The sequence below is a fragment of the Camelus bactrianus genome, chromosome 16 (genome assembly GCF_048773025.1).
Source record: "Camelus bactrianus isolate YW-2024 breed Bactrian camel chromosome 16, ASM4877302v1, whole genome shotgun sequence".
Classification (NCBI taxonomy): Eukaryota; Metazoa; Chordata; class Mammalia; order Artiodactyla; family Camelidae; genus Camelus; species Camelus bactrianus.
This window is the reverse complement of record NC_133554.1, coordinates 39,492,253-39,509,366: the sequence shown is the minus strand read 5'-3', so window position 1 is coordinate 39,509,366 and position 17,114 is coordinate 39,492,253. Positions and strand designations below refer to the sequence as shown.

Below are 17,114 nucleotides of genomic sequence, written 5' to 3'. Positions count from 1 at the left end.
CAACCTCTGGCCGCCCAAGGAGAAGCTGGGACCACCCTGAGAGACCCGGGAGAGGTGTGGGGGCTGGGGGAGCCGGGCACCCCGCTAAGTGCACTTGACGCTGAAATGCCGGGGTGGGGGAGGGGCTGGGCCCTTGACGTGCTGGTTTGTGTCTGGGATAAAGCAGCAACACAGCACGTGGGGAGCTCAGCTGCCCCCCAGGGGTGAAGAGCGGAGATGCAAAGGCTTCACGGGCAGTGTCCTGGAGTGGGGTCAGTGAGCAGAAAGGAGGACTGGCCAGAAGGAGCAAGAGATGGGGACACTGCTCCTCTAAGGACCGGCTCCCCCTCAGGACCGCCTGGCTCCGCCCTTGGATGGGTCGAGCCCAGGGAAGAGGGGTAGGGGTCAGGATACAGCAAAGCAGGGGGACCGGGCCGTGCCAGCTGCCTCCAGGGCTCTAACCCGGAAAGGTACCCCGCGGCCGGGCCGAATCCCTCCCTGTCTGGTGCCGAGCGCGCCGCTACACTCCCGAGGCCGCGACTCTGGTCTCCAGACGCAGCTCCGCGAGCGCGCGCGCGGGGCAACCCTAGCTCCGGGACAGGTCCCGCGGGGCATGGCCAAGGGGCCCGGCAGTGGGCGCTACTGCTCCGTGAGTGAGAGCCGCAGGATGCGCTCAAGCTCCTCCTCCTCCTGGCGCGCGCGCCGCCGCCGCTCCTCCTGCTCCTGCGCAGACAGCTCCATGGCCAGCCGCAGCTGCTCGTCGTAGCTCCGGAACACGTGGCCGCGTGGGCCTGGGCGCGGGCTGGGCCGAGGGCTCGGGACCGACGCCAGGGCGGCGGGGGGAGCGGACTGGCGCTGTGGCGTGGACGGAGCACTCCTGAGGGCAGGTAAGATACGTCCTGAGCTTCGAGCGCACCTGCCCATAAGCGGGGCTGGAGACAGCGTGGAAGCTCCCGGAAAGCGCAGGCCTCGCCACCCTCCAGTAGAGGCGATGAGCCTCGCGTCACCTCCTTGGTTCCCTCCCACCCGGTTGGGGCAGATGCCTGTTCCTACCATGCTCATCCTCTCATTCTTCTAGAGCCTCAGCCCCAACGTCCTGTCTGGTGAGGGTCTCAAGGCCGTGAGGCCTGGACCCTGCTCCTGGCCGAGTTTGCAGCAAAAGGATGGCAGTGGTAGAAGCCATCTTGATACCAGTAGGGACCCTCGTGAGGGTACCATGGTTACTTGGGCCAAGACTTCTCAGCCATCAGTATTCTCACTCACTGTGACTGGATCCTGGGGGTTTTCTGCGCCTTGGTGGTGGGGGGGGGGAATAGGCGTCTCCAAACCCTCTTGGGGTGGGCAGGTACTGACCTGTCCTGTCGTCGACCCTCGTAGGACATCGGGTGAGTGCCCGGCTTGCTGTTGGTTAGTGCCTCCCAGATGGTGACCTGGGAGCGGGAGGGGAGTGGGTCATTTAGTTGTGGCGGCACTGCAGTCCGGTGGCCCAGTGCGGCCGCGGAGACGCACCTGGTCATACTCACTGCCCGCCTCAAGCAGGCTCTGCTGGATGGCGAACTGCAGTAGGTCGTCATCATCATCGCGGGTGGCTGCCTCTCGCTGGCCGCCCAGCACGCTGTAGCCCCGTGGGGCCTCGAACAACGCGGGGGAGATCTCGCAGCCGCGGCACGAGGCTGGGGGCGCCCAGCTGGGGATCAGAGTGGACCCGACCCCCCATCCCCCCACTCCCAGGGAAGCGCTGGGTAGAGAGGGGAAGTGAGGGTGGGCTCAGGGCGGTGCCAGGTCTCACTTGTGGAACTGGAGCTGCTGACGCTGGAGGAGTCGCTGCCCGGGGAAGGAGTCTCGCTGCTGGGGCTGCCTCGCACCAACGGCACCGGCTCATCACAGCCATTGAGGTTTCCAAAGGTGATGCGAGCATTCAGGATGTGGAAGATCGGGATTTCTGAGGATGAGAAAACTATCAGGCGCCACCACCCATTCCCTCACACCTTAGGTACCTCTTTCTTCGCCTCATCTAAGCCCCACCATCCCAACAGCAGATGAGGGGAAATGGGGGTGGGGCCTCACCAATCTTGACTGGGAAGCCAGGAGGCAGGCGCAGGGTAATGAAATCCCGGAGCTTGGCGAAAAGTGCATTGCTGACAGCCATGAGGTCAATGATGGGGGCCACCTGCTCACACAGGGACAGGGGATGCTCCTCACACAGCCACAGCTTGGCCTTGAACCTGCCCCCCAGATCCCAAGGGGTGAGGGACACTGTAGAAGCCATGGCCTCCCAGCACCTTCTGGAGCCCCTGCCCTCCCAGCCCTGCCCACCCCTCCCCAGCACCAACAGGGGCCTCACTTCTGTGTCTTGGTGGTCAGTTCCATGGGGCGGCCCATGTCACGGTTGCCAAGCTCAAAGTTGGGGTTGAAGTACTCTTCTGCGGTGATGGCAGTGGGGTTGGCTTGGCTCAGAGTCTGAGTGATCAGGGTCTGTACCACATGGGGAGGGGCCCATAAGTCCTTCTCAGTCCCTGATGCCAAGCCAGCCACTTGGTATTACAGGCCCCGGAGCTGTCCCCCCGCCACTGTGGAACTGACAGGGCCTTGGGCATTGTGAAAAGAATGGAGGTCCACACAAGCTGTGCTAAGGGTACCTCCCAGACCTCCTCTTGATCCCCATCCACACCCTTCCACACAGGGGTATCCCTGGCACACACTCACCCCGTTTTGGGGGCCCCCATGCTGCTCAGCAATTCCCAGGAAGGACTGCAGAGGTGTTTTACAGCCTACAAGAAACATGGCATCTCAGAGGTCACTGTGGCCCTCAGAAGTGACAGCACCCAAGACCCCGGAGGGAGGGAGGATTGCTCACCCACACCACATGCCCAGGCACCTTCACCTGAAGGTGACTGAGGACTGCAAGGGGCAGGGGCAGGATTACCATAAGCACAGCTGGAATTAAAGTAAGCCTAGGGCTCAGGAGAAACTTCCGAAAATGTCACTCTCCAGGTTGGTGACACTGGCCAAAAAATACCTGCCTTTGGTGAGCAGTTTTGGGGTATGCATGTGTACGTGTGTGTTTTCCTTCAGGCACTTCCACATTACCTGTATTTTGTCCCCCTGTGAGTTGGGAATTATGTCTTTCCACTTTAGACAGCCCAGAGAGTAAGGTGTAATATCAGTGGGCACAGAGAGAGATTCAGTGGCAGGGCCCCTGACTTTCTGCCCAGGGTATGTCCCACTAGACTAGAATGGCCAATAGACTACAATGTCCCTCCACACACACAAATCCAATGCGGGTGTTACTAATCAGTTGTAGTATTCCTTCCCCTTTAGCCGAAATGTGGCCTTAGCATCTTCTTAGCAGCACTCTAAGCAGCCATTACCAATCATTAGGATTTGGCTCTTGAATTAAAACCTGTTTGCCTGAATAAGCTATCCTGGCTTCTGCTAGGATGTCAGAGGAAGTACTGATGGAGGCATACAAGTGGGAGCTGGTTCCTCACACCTTCCCACACCTTCCCATCGATTTCTGCCTCATTACCTTTGACCTTGCCCTTGTGCTGTTCTGAAAGATGCTCTGTCCGTGTCCGGGTGATGAGCTCCACATTGGATGCCCCATATACCTGGAGACAGATGAAGAAAGGACTCAAAGCTTTGGTACCCCTACCCTTGTCCCCAAGGGCATTAGGAACACTTTCTGTAAGGAAGGTGCTGAGGGAAGGGGGTGCTGTTTGTTCCAATCTCCAGGCCTTTGGGCAAACAAGTATATGAAGTTGTTCATTCATTCTCTTATTCATTCAACAAACATTTTGTGAGGAGACTTTATGTGCCAGGCACTGAGGCAGGCATCAGGGACATACTGCTGAACAAAGTCTGCATGGCCAGACTTGATCCCTGCCCTCTTGAGGCTCACAATCTAGCTGAAGAGACAAGAAGAAAGTGGAGAGTAAGAACACAATGTGACACATGTTCTAGTAGGGGGAGCACAGAGCTGTGGGTACAAAAAGCAGAGGCCATAACCCAGCCTACAAATCAGGGAAGGCTTCCAGGAGGAAACAACAACACAGAACCTTGCAGCATTTATTAGCCCCTTCACTCATTACTGGCCCCAGATGGCCCCATATGGGTGATGTAGGGATTCTAGAGTGACCAACAGTCTTCTTAAGGGTGAAGGCCTGGCTCTGGAGTCAGGCAGCCAGGGCCTGAACCTCCACTCTAGGCAATCTTGTACTAGTTATGTAACCTCTTCAAGCCTCCATTTCCTCATCATAAAATGGGCTGATATCCTACTTTATAGAGTTGTTGTGAAGGTTAAATGGGACACCGTGGAAAGGACTCAATAAACATCTGTAAAATGGGAATAATAATAGCACCTACCCGAAAGGGTTGTGAGGATTAAATGAGTATGTGTGTGATACACACACATATATACATAGATGTGTGTGCATGGGTGCATATGTATACATATACATACATTTGAAATGTCAGAACAGCACCTTGAGCATGAACATAATAGGTGCTCAGTAAACTCCAGCCATTCTCATCAGTTGCCTCTTAGTCTCACGCCCTTCCCTCCACACTGCATTGCCTCTGCATTTCCAAGGCTGAGAAAGCTTGGTCAGGAAACCCCTGCCCAGCTCACCATAGGCAAGAGGGTGGCAGGGTCTGGCATATGGGAGCTGTGGCCTCACCTTGGCTTCATACCCATTCACCATCTCCGTCTTCTCGCTGCGCCAGCCCAGGATGCCGGTCTTGTTCCTGGGGAAGCAGAATGGTCCAGGTGAGGGGGCACCCACAGGCTGGCTCCAGGCTTCCAAGGCCGTGCCCGCTTACCTCTCAAAAGAGATGTTCTTGGTGTCGAGCTGCGTGGTGACGACAGGCGCGGTGAGCCGGCTCAGCACCTGCTCCTCAGTGGGCTGGGCAGCTGCCAGCAGCAGCTCACGGTCCTGCCCAGCCAGTGCCAGGGTCTCCGTGTACACCACCCGACGGTCATGGTCAATCTCCATGACCACAGCACTAGTGTCTGCCAGCCGCAGAATAACACAGGGAGGCAGTCAGCGGTTGTGTGGGGCTGTCCCCAGCCTCCCGACTCTGCCCCACCACCCGCCTGCCTGACCTTGGCCCCTGAAGACAAAGCTACGGTTCCCTCGCTGCCATGTCATGTGGTCAAAGCCCAGGAGTGTGGTGTCTACCCGCAGGTTCTGCCCACTCTTCCACACTTTGTAGGTGTCACTGGGGCAGATCTTAGACACCAGGGGCACTAGGTGGGAGAGAAGGTCAGAGGTAGCTTCAGTTTGCCTGCCCCACCCAACCTGGGCCACCTCAGGACATGGGGGTCAGGGTAAGGGATGTGGCTGAGAAAAAAGGGTGGGAGAGCAGACCCTTCCCCAACTCCCCACACACAAATGTAGACCACAGTCACTCAGATGTGAGCAACCTGAGGTTGAGGACAGGCATGTCTGAGCTGTGACCACGTCCCTAGTATCCACTATTTAATTCATTCACTCAATCTTTCATCCAATCTTCCAACAAACATTTATTAAACACCTGCTGTGTGCCAGGCACTGTTTCATACACTGGGGATACAAGATTGAACAAGACAGGACACCTGCCTTCTTGGAACTTACCTTCTAGCACGGGGTGACAGGTAACAAACAAATGAGCCAATCATTGCAAAGTGAAGGAAATAATAATAATGAATTGAGGCAGTGTGGAAAGGACTCAGGAAGGGGTAGTACTGAGCTGAGAACCAAAAGGTGAGAGGGAGCCACGGGAAGAGTGCACCAGGCAGAGGAGCAGCAAGCGCAAAGGCCCTGAGGTGGGAGAGGCCCCGTTAGCCCCTCTTACCCCAGCTAGTGAACTCCCATTTCATCTCCACGTAGAAGTCCTGGGCCTGAGGGGTGAAAAGGAGAGTGGCTAAGCCTGCAGTAGAGCTAGGGTTCAAGGGCTACAGTGGGGAGGCTGAGGGGCTGGGCCTCACCTTGCGCAGCTTCTCCAGGAGCACGGGGATACCCGCCAGCCGCTTCACCACCCGTTGGTAGTCGCGATACCGCAGCACGAGCTGCACTAGCTCCAGGTCCCGGGTGCTCACAGCCTCCTGAAGTACTGCAGGGAGGGGGAGGCAATGTCACAGGGCAGGACCCTGCCTGAGGCTCCCTTCAGCCAACTAGAGGTGAGGATATGATGCTGGGGATATTGGGGTGCCCACCTGTCCAGCCACTGCGATTCTCCCTGCCCACGTCTGCACCGTGTGCCAGGAGTACTCGGGCACACTCAAGGTGCCCCAGGGTGGTGGCCAGGTGCAGGGGAGTCCGCCCACGGGGATCCAGTTGCTCGATGTCCACCTGGAGAAGGAGGTGAAGACATCACCCTGGTCACTTCTAAGGCAGCCCATCTGAGCCCAACAGCCTCTGAGCAGGCAGCAACCACCTGGCCATCCTGCCTTGCCTATCTCAGAAAGCAATGGAAAAGACAGATACAGTCAGCTGGGGTCAGGTGAGTAGAAGGGCTTGCAGGACAGGGCAGGAAGTAACTCTGAGAAAGGGAGGGACTTCCTCCTTTCCTGTTCACCCAGGTCCCCTGACTCTTCCGAGGCCCAGTAGGCTGCCTGAAAAGAATAAGCCTCGGGCTCTAGAGAGGCTATTGGCCAGGGAGGGTACCTGAGGTAGAATTTATCCTAGGGGTCCAAGACCACACCTTCAGAAAGGGCCCCTAATTTAGATCATTGACATTATCACTGAGAGGTTTAGCAAACAGTTGCAGTAATACATTGATGGAAATGAAAGAATATGTTCATGGTACAACTTCAAACCCATGTCCTGTGACTGTGTTAACATTTTTTATAAATTCTATTATTGTTTTGTGAATAGCATGATTATATTGCATTAGATTTTTGTTGGGTGATAAATGCATATGTATCTTAAACATAAATATTTTTATATATTTCAAGAGGATAAGACTTCTTGTTAAATACACTGAACTGACCACATGCATGTAACTCTTCCTCTCCTCCCCAAAACTTGATTAAAACACCAGTAAAAAGTTTCTACTTCAACATGAAGAGATAACTGAAATTACCCTCCTACCAGAAACAGAGAAAACTATTGCTTCAAAATATATGAAATAATTGCTTTTGAACACTAGGCAAAAAGAAGTTCAGGGCTGTGATCCCTGAAGTAAGAAAAACAAACAAGGTGGGCTCTATGATTGCCTAGATTTCTACCTGAAGGAGTATTCCAGACTGCAATTCAGGGAGGGGAATTTCCAGCAGAGTATGGTGGTCTCACTGAGGAGCTGAGAAGACAGAGACAAGAGATCAGGGAGGCTGAGATAGGTAGAAGTTTCAGGGCAGAGTTCCAGAAAGAAGTGAGCTATGCAAAAAAAAAAAAAAAAAAAAAAAAAGAACCTCCAGAAATCTACATGTGGTCCCTTTAAAGTCTTCACCCAATCCTAAATGTCACGTATAGAGTGAAACTCAACAAAACCAGGCAGAAAAGGAGCAATAGGCTGATAAATTCTCAGAGCTCGCCCATGGCAGGGAGACATTCAAGCTCCAACCTGCTAGAGTGGAGACTCCTTGTTGATTACCCAGGATATTCAGTAAAGACCTGAGAAGGGTTATGCCTTAGGAGTAGGGCTAACCTATCACTAGAGAAAAGGCTCACCCAGACCTAATATAATAAAGGTTAAAAATAAGCTCAAAAGGATCAAAGGATTACTTAATTTGCAAGTAACTTAACTTAGTCCGCCAGAACAAAGCCTAACACGCTTTAAAGGAAGACAAAGAAATCCCAATGCTTAACATCGCAACATTTACAACATCCAACATCCAGTTAAAAACTACTAGACGTGCATAGAAGTAGGAAAATATGACCCATAATCAGGAGAAAAATCATTTAATAGAAACATTCAGAAATAATAAAGATGAATGGGTCCATATGCTCAAGAGTTTAAAGAAAAACATGAACACAACATTCACAGTGAAAGAAATGGGAAATAAGTACAATATCTGAAATGAAACATTCACTGGATAGAATTAACAGTAAATTAGACACTACAGAATGAAAAAAAATCAATGAATTTGAAGCCACGGCAATAGAATTATACAAACTGAGACGCACAGAGGAGAAAAAAGTAATCAAAAACATTCAAACAGCCTCTGCAATGTGTGAGACATTATAAGGCATTCTAACATATTTGTAATTGGAGTCCCACAGGATAGGATAAGAATGTGGAGGAATAAGACAAATTTAAAGAAATATCCCCAAAATTTCCAAATTTGATTAAAAAAAAAACTATTGTTGGGGGGAGGGTTTAACTCAGTGGTAGAGTGCACACAAGGTCCTGGGTTCAATCCCTGGTAGCTCTGTTAAAAAATAAATAAATAAACCTAATTACCTCCCCCTCCAAAAAAAAAAAAAAAAAACCAAAAAACCATTATAGTGAGTTGAATGGTGGAGCCACAACAAAATATACGTCTACATTCTAACTGCTAGAACCTGTGAATGTGGCTTTATTTGGAAGGATCTTGGCAGATGTAACTAAGCTAAGGATCTCAAAATGAGATCAGCCTGGATTATCCAGGTAGGCCCTAATTCCAATTATGTGTCTTTATAAGATACACAGAGGAGAGATACACAGAGAGAAAAGTTCCAAGTGAAGATGGAGGAGAGACTGAAGTTAAGCAGCCATAAGCCAAGGAATGCTTGGAGCCACCAGAAGCTGGAAGAGTCAAGGAAGGATTCTCCCCTAGAGCATTTGGAGGGAGTGGAGCTGACACCTTGAGTTTCGACTTTAGGAGGTTTCCAACCTCCAAAATGATGAGAGAATAAAATTTTGTTGCTTTAACCCACCCAGTCTGTGTAATTTGTTGCAGAAACTAATATAATAGTAAATCCACAAAACCAAAAAACTGAATGAAGTCCAATTAAGACAAACACCAGAAAACCTACGGACCATTGTAATCAAATGCTGAAAACTAGCGATAAAAAGAAAATCTTAAAAGCATTTTGAGAAATGAGACACAGTATGTATAGAGGGACAAATATAGAAAATACTACATACTTTTCATCAGAAACCATGCAAGCTAGAAGGCAAGAGAATGAAATCTTTCAAGTCCCAGGGGGAAATTGTCAACCTAGAATTCTATATGCTGTGAAAAATATACTTCAAAAATGAAAAGGAGAAGTAAAGACTTGTGGACAAACAAGAGCTAAGAGAATTTCTCACCAGAAGACATCCAAGAAATGTTAAATGAAGTTATTCAAGTGGAAAGAAAATGATAGCATATGGAAACATAGATCTATACAAAGGAATCAAGATTGCCTCAAATGGCAAATGTGTGGGTAAGTATAAGAATGCCAATAGAATATTTAAAACCCACAAGAAAATGGCTGGGGCATCACAACTGACTTAGGGGAGCAGAGGGTACCAGAACCCAAGCATTCACAGAAGGGGAGTCCAGTGACTAGCAAGCCAGATCTCCCCTTAGAACCCTTGAAAGGTGCAGAACATGCAGGCAATGGGGACAGCAGAGGTGGAAGTAAGGCTTAGTACTGAATACAGGGGGTCTGGTTAAAATTCAAAATCCCTGGCCCCCTCCCCAATCTTGTATAGCTGGGAGATGATCCCCTTCCCCTCCGCAGAATGCCGGGGGTTTATTTTCTATAGAAATTGAGCCTGAGATGCATTGGACTCAGGGACATTGGTCTGAGGATGAGGTCATGGGGCTAAAAACAGATGAACGGTGAGAGCCCAATCCCTTCCCTGCCTCAGGTCCTGAAACACTGGCAGCCAGACTGCATACAACACTGCCCCATCCTACCCCTAGCAGAAGATTGGAGAATCCTTCCTTGGAGAAACTAGACCTCTGAATACAGGCATCTGGAGATCCTATAATACGCAGGCCAGTCATCTTACAACAGCACCCATGCATTAATAAGCTCCACACCTCCATCTTTAAATGCCCCAAGAGCCGAGTGCTGGACACTTGAGGAAAGCTGCCAACATGAAAGAGACCAAAACATGCAAATAGATGCTAAAAACCCAGAGGAAACAGTGGTCAGTGCAGGAAATAGGGGAAAACTTAGGGGGTTCTAGGGGACAGTAACTTACCTCCTCAGAAAAACATGAAAAGGAAGTTGACTTCATGAAACAAAATAGGACATTCTGACCTCCCGTGACTTCTCTTTTTTCCCCTTGCTTTCTTCACTCTAGCATTCCTGGACAGCTTCACCTGCCCCAGTTTTCCCATCATGGTAAACAGTACCTCAGTTCACTCCCTTTCCAGGTCAGAAACTTTGAGACTTTTTCTCTCTTCCTTTTCTCTTATCTTCCATACCTAATCCATCAGCAAAATCTGACCTTATAGGCTCTACCTTCAAAACAGATCCCAGAGTCTTCTTAGTTTTCACCCCCTTCAGGATACCCTTCTGGTCACAGCCACCCTATCTCTCACCTGGCGGCCAAATTCCTCCCACTCGCCTCTTGGCTCCTTAGGTCTGTTCTCCACAAGGCCTCAGGGCAGGTGCTGTCATCCTGTGAAATGTTCCTCAGGTCCTGATGCCCTGTAGCTCAAAACCTCTCCGTGGCTTCCCATCCTCTTTAGAATAGAATCCAACAGCCCTACACTTCTCTTTGAACTCACATGCTCTCCCCTCTCTCCTGCAAGCTTTCCCCTGGAGCACTCTCCTCCTACAGGCTTTTCTAGATAGCCACAAATGCCCCCCCCCCCCCGCACTTCATTCAGGCCACCGCTCAAATGTCACCTCCTTAGAAAGGTTGGCCTTGACAACCCCTCTCAAATGACAGTTGCTATTTATCTACCTCTTGTCCCTTCTCCTGCTCTAGTTCTCTTCCAGCACAAGTTGCTTGTTTATTTTTTCATTGTCTCCCTCACCTTGACTGTAAGCCCCACAAAGGGAGCGTCTGTCTGTTTTGTTTGGTGCTATCTTCCCAGTCCCTGGACAGTGCCTGGCACATAATATATATTTATGAAACAAATGCATAGATGACTGTTTTGAAGGGACATGGGGAAGGAAAGCAAAGCAATACAGTACAAAGCTGATAAACCAGTAAATGTCTGTAGACAGTTTACTGTCTGTTTACAGTTATGGAGGCAAATAACAGAAGAGCTTAAAGAGTTCAAAGTGGTTGCCTCTGAGGGATGAGATGGAGAGGTGGGGGAGGCAGAGTGAGGACTGCCGTCTTCTAGCAACAGCTGAGTATTTTAAACATGAGTAGAAACTCCCTTGTCAAAGTAAAACATTTTAAATAATTTAAGTTATTTATATAATTTTATAACCCTGTGTTGGTATTTCTTCATTTTTAAACATACTAAGAGCCTCAAAATAATACAAAAAACTTCCTGGCCCCTGTGGCCCTCTGAGCTGTAGCTTGGAGCTGTGAGCAGCCCCCTACAGCTCCTTTGCACCAGCTCCCCACAGAGGAGGGGAGCATTATTTACTCTTAGCCCATTATGGGTTAGGCTGGGCCCCTGGGGTCTGACCTGGATGGGGTCCTGAGTCCTGGGGTGGGAGTGGTGCAGGATCCACAGACCCTGAGCTGGCTGGGCCACATGGGATGTCAGAAGGTGGCCTTCCCTTGGGGCCGCAGCGAGCCATCCGTGCCTCCCACCAGCCCTGCCCCAGATGCTGCTGCTGCTAACAAGGCCCCAGGGAGCCAGCAGGGCACCCCGCCTGGTCCCAGGGCTCCAGATGCTGCCTCCCTCCCCCTCAGGTACCTCAGCTCCAGGCTCCAGAGAGAGGCTGGCACTGCGTGTGGGCGGGGGTGCCCTCCCCACCCTGACTCCTCAGCTCTACCCACGGTCCCCAGGGCACTGCTGTTTTCCAGGGCCGACTTGAGCCCTGCATACACTCAGTCTGGCCCCAAATAAGTTCTCTCCACCCGTCAAAGCAGGGCCTGCAGTGGAGGCGGCACTTTGCCCTGGGCCCAGGTGGGAGAATTCATTAATTTCCTGGGCAAAGGCCTGCAGCCATTTAATTGCTGGGATGAAAAGGTTTCCCATGAAACCCAATACCCAGCCCTCCCCACTAAGAGAACGGAAACTCCTCAGCTGGAGTCAAAAGCAGGGGTCTTTTGCACTTAGGAGCTGGGTCTCCCTGGGCAGAGAGCCTCCCTGCTCCCACTCAGGCGCACGCCAACGCATGCGCGTGCGCACACACATGCACAGGTACCATAAGGACATACACTTGTACTCCTGCCTCCACACTCACAGTACACGTGACATCTAAGTTTACAAGCACATGCGTGCCTAGCTGCCCTCTGGCTCTGCAGGCCTCTACTCATGTGTAACACATGTGTTTGCCAGCGCACTTGCACGTGCACACCCCTTGAACTCACAAGCACTAGCAGGGTATTTTTCAAAGCTGTTTAGCATTAGCAGAGTCCTTTTGTTAGGTAAAATCTTGTAAGAACACAGCAAATATACAGGCTAAACACAGGTGCCGGAGAAGTTAGGTGAGGGGCCCAGAGCTTGGGGCCTTCCTGCTCTGCCTTCATCCCCTTTCCCTGCCCCGCTCCATCCCCCAGCCCCAGGGAGGACAGCCCATCAGGTATGGCCACTGCTTCTCTGCTCTCCCACCAGGTCTGGATGAGCTCACTCAAGGGGGATGGAGGCAGGATGCTTCCTCAAGTTGAGTTGGGCTGATGGGGGCAGCACCTGCTGACTCTCCCTCCACCCGGGCCCCTCCATCCTGCCCCATGCAGCCCCTCCCCCCTCATCCCAGCTACATTGATTTTTGGTTTCTGGGGTTTGTGGCTCCCTCTCCTGAGCTTCCCAGCTCTCCAGCTGTGGTGATGGCCTACACCTGGGCCTGCCCCCTTTGAGGGGAGAGGGGATCACCAGTGCTCTGGACCCAACAGGGACAGAGGGGCAACCTCTGTCTGAGCACAGGGCCCACTGTAATCAAATGCTCGTCACAATCCCATCTCGCCCACCTCTAGGTCAGAAGGATGAACAGGGGAAAGCAGGAAGGAAGACCATGGTGGAGGCAGCCCCAGGAAGAAAGAAAATGTTTCCCAAGACCACAGTCTGGCCCCTTCCAGAGTGCCTGTTGCAGGAGAAGAATCCTGCTCTCCTCAGCCCTCCCACAGGGAGCTTTTCAGTCTAAACCTCCACCTCCCACCCCCAGGGAACACCAGGGATGCGTGACTCCAGAACCAAGGCTGTGCCCAGCTGTCTGGACCCTGGGGCCTCACACCAGCCAAGGGGGAACAGGCATATCCACTGCCCTACAACCCCTTGCTCCCTCCCAACCTGGCAGAGCAGGTGCGTGGCAGGAAGCACTGCTGGGTGTCAGCTAGCTGTGATCATGGACACTTCCCTTCACCAAAAAACACCCGCTGAGCACCTTCCCTCTCCCTGCCACTCCCTGCTTCCGGCCCCTGTGAACCTGCTCTGAACCCTGCCGTGTCATCCCCCTCCTCCTTGGCCAGCATTGCCAAGCCTGCCCACGGGAGGGCCTCTGCGGGGCTTTCTTAGAGTGAAGAAGAGGCAGCTATGCCAAGTGAAGACCAGGGAAACCCAGCTGCTGTGTGCTTGAGGAAAGCCTGGCTGTTTTCTGTGACAGTAAGTACCAGGAGGATCAGAAATCAGGGACCCCCAGCTGAGATGTCTAGGGGTCTACAGGGTTTCATTTGGATGTTAGGTGACTGCCCCCAGGCCCATCACCTGCAGGAAATGGCTGGGTTGGGCACCCTCTGCTCTCCCTGGGAGCCCGAGGCCCTGAGAACTAAGCAGTGCACATCTGGATACCAGCATCACCCTGCATCGGTCCTAAAATCAGGAATACAGCCAGGGGGCTGTCCCTCCCAGACTGATGACATTCCCCTTTTTGGCACTCCTGGAGCAAAGGGGAGGATAAGTCTGACTCCTTTGTGGTTGAACCAACAAACCAGTGCCCTATACTCACCCCCTGGCCCTAGCCTAGGTCAGGGCACGTAGTGTCTGTTTCAAGAAGACACAAACTCACCAGGGTGGGGGGATGAGTGGGTGGGGACGGGGTGAACGTGGTGCCTGGTTTCTGTGGCAGCCTGAGGGGAGCAAAGAGGGACACGCTTAGTGGTCCAGACCACCCCTACCTGCAGCGGGTTCCCAGCCCAACCTCACCCCAGCAAGATGGCTGCTGACCTGAAGACTATCATTCAGAGAGGCCTGAGTGAAAGAACCTTTTCTTCTAGGGCATTCTGCCTCTATCCAGTCTCTGTGAAAAAGGATCACCAAGCCTCCCAGTTGCAAGGGAGTGCAACTGAGGTATTCTGGACATTCAGCCACTAGCCTTCTGCCTAATAATCCTTCACCCAACCATCAACTATCCCATCAGGAAGCTCCTCTCAGATCATACCTAAATTCCTTCAGCTGTAACCTCCATCAGAGCCTTGACTTTTTTCGCCCTCAGGGGAGGAAAGCAGAGAAGAGCCAGAGGAGGTGGCCTGTCTGTCTTATCATCCTGCACGTCACACTGTACTTCCCTGTTCACACTTGCTTCACCAGAACAGGGTCTCCTGGAGGGCACAGGCTGTGCCTGGTTTGTTCATCTTTGTTCCCCAGGACCTACCACTGTGGCCTTGCTTCCTTTACCAGACTCCTATGGCCACAAACCACTTCCTTTATAAACAGAGACATGGTCTGAGAAGCAACCTGGAGCATCCATGTAGAAGCAAAGGTAGAACAGAAGTGGACATCCCAACCAGCCTAAAGGCTTGGAGGCTCAGGTCACCCCAACATTTCCTGGGACTGCTATACAGAGCTGGATGCCTTCCTGGTCTGAGGGCTCAGTGGTAGACTTCAGAGACACTCTGACCCTCACTTCATCGCCATCTGGCAATGCCCTGCTCTTCACCTCACTCTTCCCTTGCGAAGCAGACAGCTCCTCAAATTGAACTTCCTGTGACTCAGGAAGTGGCCCTCAAAAGGCACATTCCCAAAGGAGGTTTTCAACTCCTGAGCAAACCACTCCCAGCCCATAGCCCCAGAGTCTCAGATCCAGGCCAAGTCTGCAGGCCTCAGCCAGAGGCAAATCAGGGCAGGCTGGGCCCAGTTCTGGCTCCTGCCTCCCCACCCTGGAGGGTGAGTTGTCTGGAGGGAGTTGCCATGAGAGCTTACCTGTGACCTGGAGGCCAAGGGCAGAGTTGGGAACTACCTGTGGCCTGTGCCTGCCTTGGTCCTGAAGAATGGCCAGGAGACCCCATCCCTTACCTTATCTTCTTGGAGGCCACCGCCCAGTCAAAGCTGGCTGACTTACCCATTCTCACTGACTAGAGGAACCAGGGGGCCCACTAGGTGCAAAATCTCAAATCCTTCCGGGGACAAGTGGCCCTCTAGCTTCCTCAGCGCCTAGAAGCCAGGGCCCAGCACCAGAGGGCAGGAGAGCGTCTTTCAGCACTTGGACAAGGCCCTTCACCCAGGAGGGTCTCTCTCTCCACTCTACATCCCTGAACCCAGCGCGCTGGGGTCTGAGGGATCCAGGAGCTCTGCCCAGTCTGAGGAAACAGAATAGCGTTCGCCTTTAGAGTAGAGGGCACTGGGTGGGGCTGGGATGTCTGGGAATGTCAAAGCCTATTCTCTGATCCTTGACCTGTGGCCCCCCTTCCTACGCAGGCCTTGCCCACCTCCGCACACTCCCGCGGGAGGTGTCGCTGCTGGGCTGAGTCGGGCGGACTCTCCCACCGCGTGGAACACAGACGGAGCCGAGAGCCCCTTCCCACAGCCCTCACTGCCCCGGCGAAGGAGGGGCACGATGTCACCAACCCCAAACTGGGAGGGTCCGAAGCACGTGTGGGCCGCCTGTCCAGGACAGAGGGGAGCGGGCGGGGGCTGCTCCCATCACCCTCTCCAGTCCACAGCACAAAAGCGGCGGCTGCGAACAAAGAAGCGCTGCAAACTCGCCTGGGAGGCGGGACAGCCCGCGCCGCGCCCCCTCCCCACGCCGGGCGGGCGTGCCCGTCGGTGGGGTCCCGGCAGCGCCCCGACGGCGCTCTTACCTGGCCGGCGCAGACTTCTTTCTCCAGCTCGCGGTGGCGGTTGTGCCACACGAGGTAGTGCAAGGGATACTTCCCCTCTGGCCCCTTCCTGGCGGAGGCGTTGGCAGGGATCATCGCCCGCTCCTCATGCCGGGGCCGCGGCGCCCGGCCCGGGAGGAGGGACGGCGCCAGAGCCGGGGCCCGGGGCCGCGGGGCTGGGGGCCAGCGCTGCCTGCTCGCAGGGCTGCGGCTCGGGCATGTGCGAGCGGCGCCGGCGGGCGGGGGTGGCGCGCTCGGCGCGGTGCGGGTGGTGCGGGCGGTGCGGGCCGCGGGCGTCCTCGCGAGGCGGCGGCGGCGGGTGGCGCGGAGAGGCCCCCACCCGCCCGGGGAGGGCGCGGGCACTCGGCGGCGCGGCGCGGACTCGCGCCTCGCCTCCCACACCCCCGCACACAAAGACGCCGTTCGGCGGAGGGAGCAGGCGCCCGCAGCGGGCGCGGGGGCGCACGGGGCGCGGGCCCCGGGGACGCCGCCGCCGCCGCAGGGACGCGCGCCCGCAGCCCCTGGCGCCCCGCAACTGCATAGCCCGGCCCTCAACACGAGCGGCCGGCGAGGGATGCGGGGATGCGGGGGAGAGGGGAGGGGGACGCGGGTGCCCGGGCAGAGCTGGTTATAACTCGGCCCCGCGGCATCATGGGGCTTGTAGTCTGCCTCGCGGAACTGGGGGTGGCGAGAGGACGGAGAGGGTCCCGCACTGTCCCCCGATCCATCGAGAGGGTAGGGAAAGAGTAAAGCCTGGCCAGAACGGAGGCAGTGTCCTGAGGCCAGGTGGATTAGGGCGCATCCCCTCCCGCTGGCATTTTGCTTTTTGCTGGGGAAGGAGGGGGCTACAGGCCTTGCTCAAGCATTAGGGGGCACGGGAAGGTGTGGCCTTCAGAATTGAGTTTAGGTCCCAGCGGAACGTGGGCAGGGATCTAGATCCCAAGAAAAGCGTAACTGATGGGAAGATACTGGGAAAGGTGCAGGACTTTAGTGCCAAGGGTCATTGGAGCAACCAGGAATCTGGCACCTGAAATACTACGTGGGAGTCTTCCTTGACCTCTTATAAAATTAAGCTTCATCTTCCACAGTTGACACTAGAAAGGGAATGTCCATTAAAGCAGAGGACA

At 53.9% G+C, this 17,114-nt stretch overlaps 1 protein-coding gene across 1 annotated transcript; it reads right to left on the bottom strand.

The window, feature by feature from the left end:
• Positions 1 to 472: 472 nt before the first annotated feature.
• On the bottom strand, positions 473 to 16,534 carry ANKRD13B (ankyrin repeat domain 13B). The gene is made up of 15 exons (XM_074343172.1): positions 15,970 to 16,534; positions 6,176 to 6,311; positions 5,948 to 6,072; positions 5,815 to 5,860; positions 5,084 to 5,227; positions 4,801 to 4,990; positions 4,659 to 4,725; positions 3,509 to 3,590; positions 2,686 to 2,750; positions 2,324 to 2,454; positions 2,047 to 2,204; positions 1,769 to 1,921; positions 1,489 to 1,652; positions 1,333 to 1,409; positions 473 to 856 (listed from the first exon to the last, which is right to left on the bottom strand). Exons 1-15 carry the CDS (start codon positions 16,081 to 16,083, stop codon positions 619 to 621), a joined length of 1,890 nt encoding a protein of 629 aa, XP_074199273.1. The 5' UTR covers positions 16,084 to 16,534; the 3' UTR covers positions 473 to 618.
• Between the last annotated feature and the right edge of the window lie 580 nt (positions 16,535 to 17,114).

Excerpts from the sequence above, each read along its gene's own strand:
- ANKRD13B (XM_074343172.1), bottom strand. The coding sequence starts at position 16,083 with ATGATCCCTGCCAACGCCTCCGCCAGGAAGGGGCCAGAGGGGAAGTAT. Across the intron at positions 4,991-5,083 it reads CTTTGTCTTCAGGGGCCAAG|ACACTAGTGCTGTGGTCATG; the intron begins GTCAGGCAGGCG and ends TGCGGCTGGCAG. Across the intron at positions 2,455-2,685 it reads ATGGGGGCCCCCAAAACGGG|ACCCTGATCACTCAGACTCT; the intron begins GTGAGTGTGTGC and ends CATGTGGTACAG.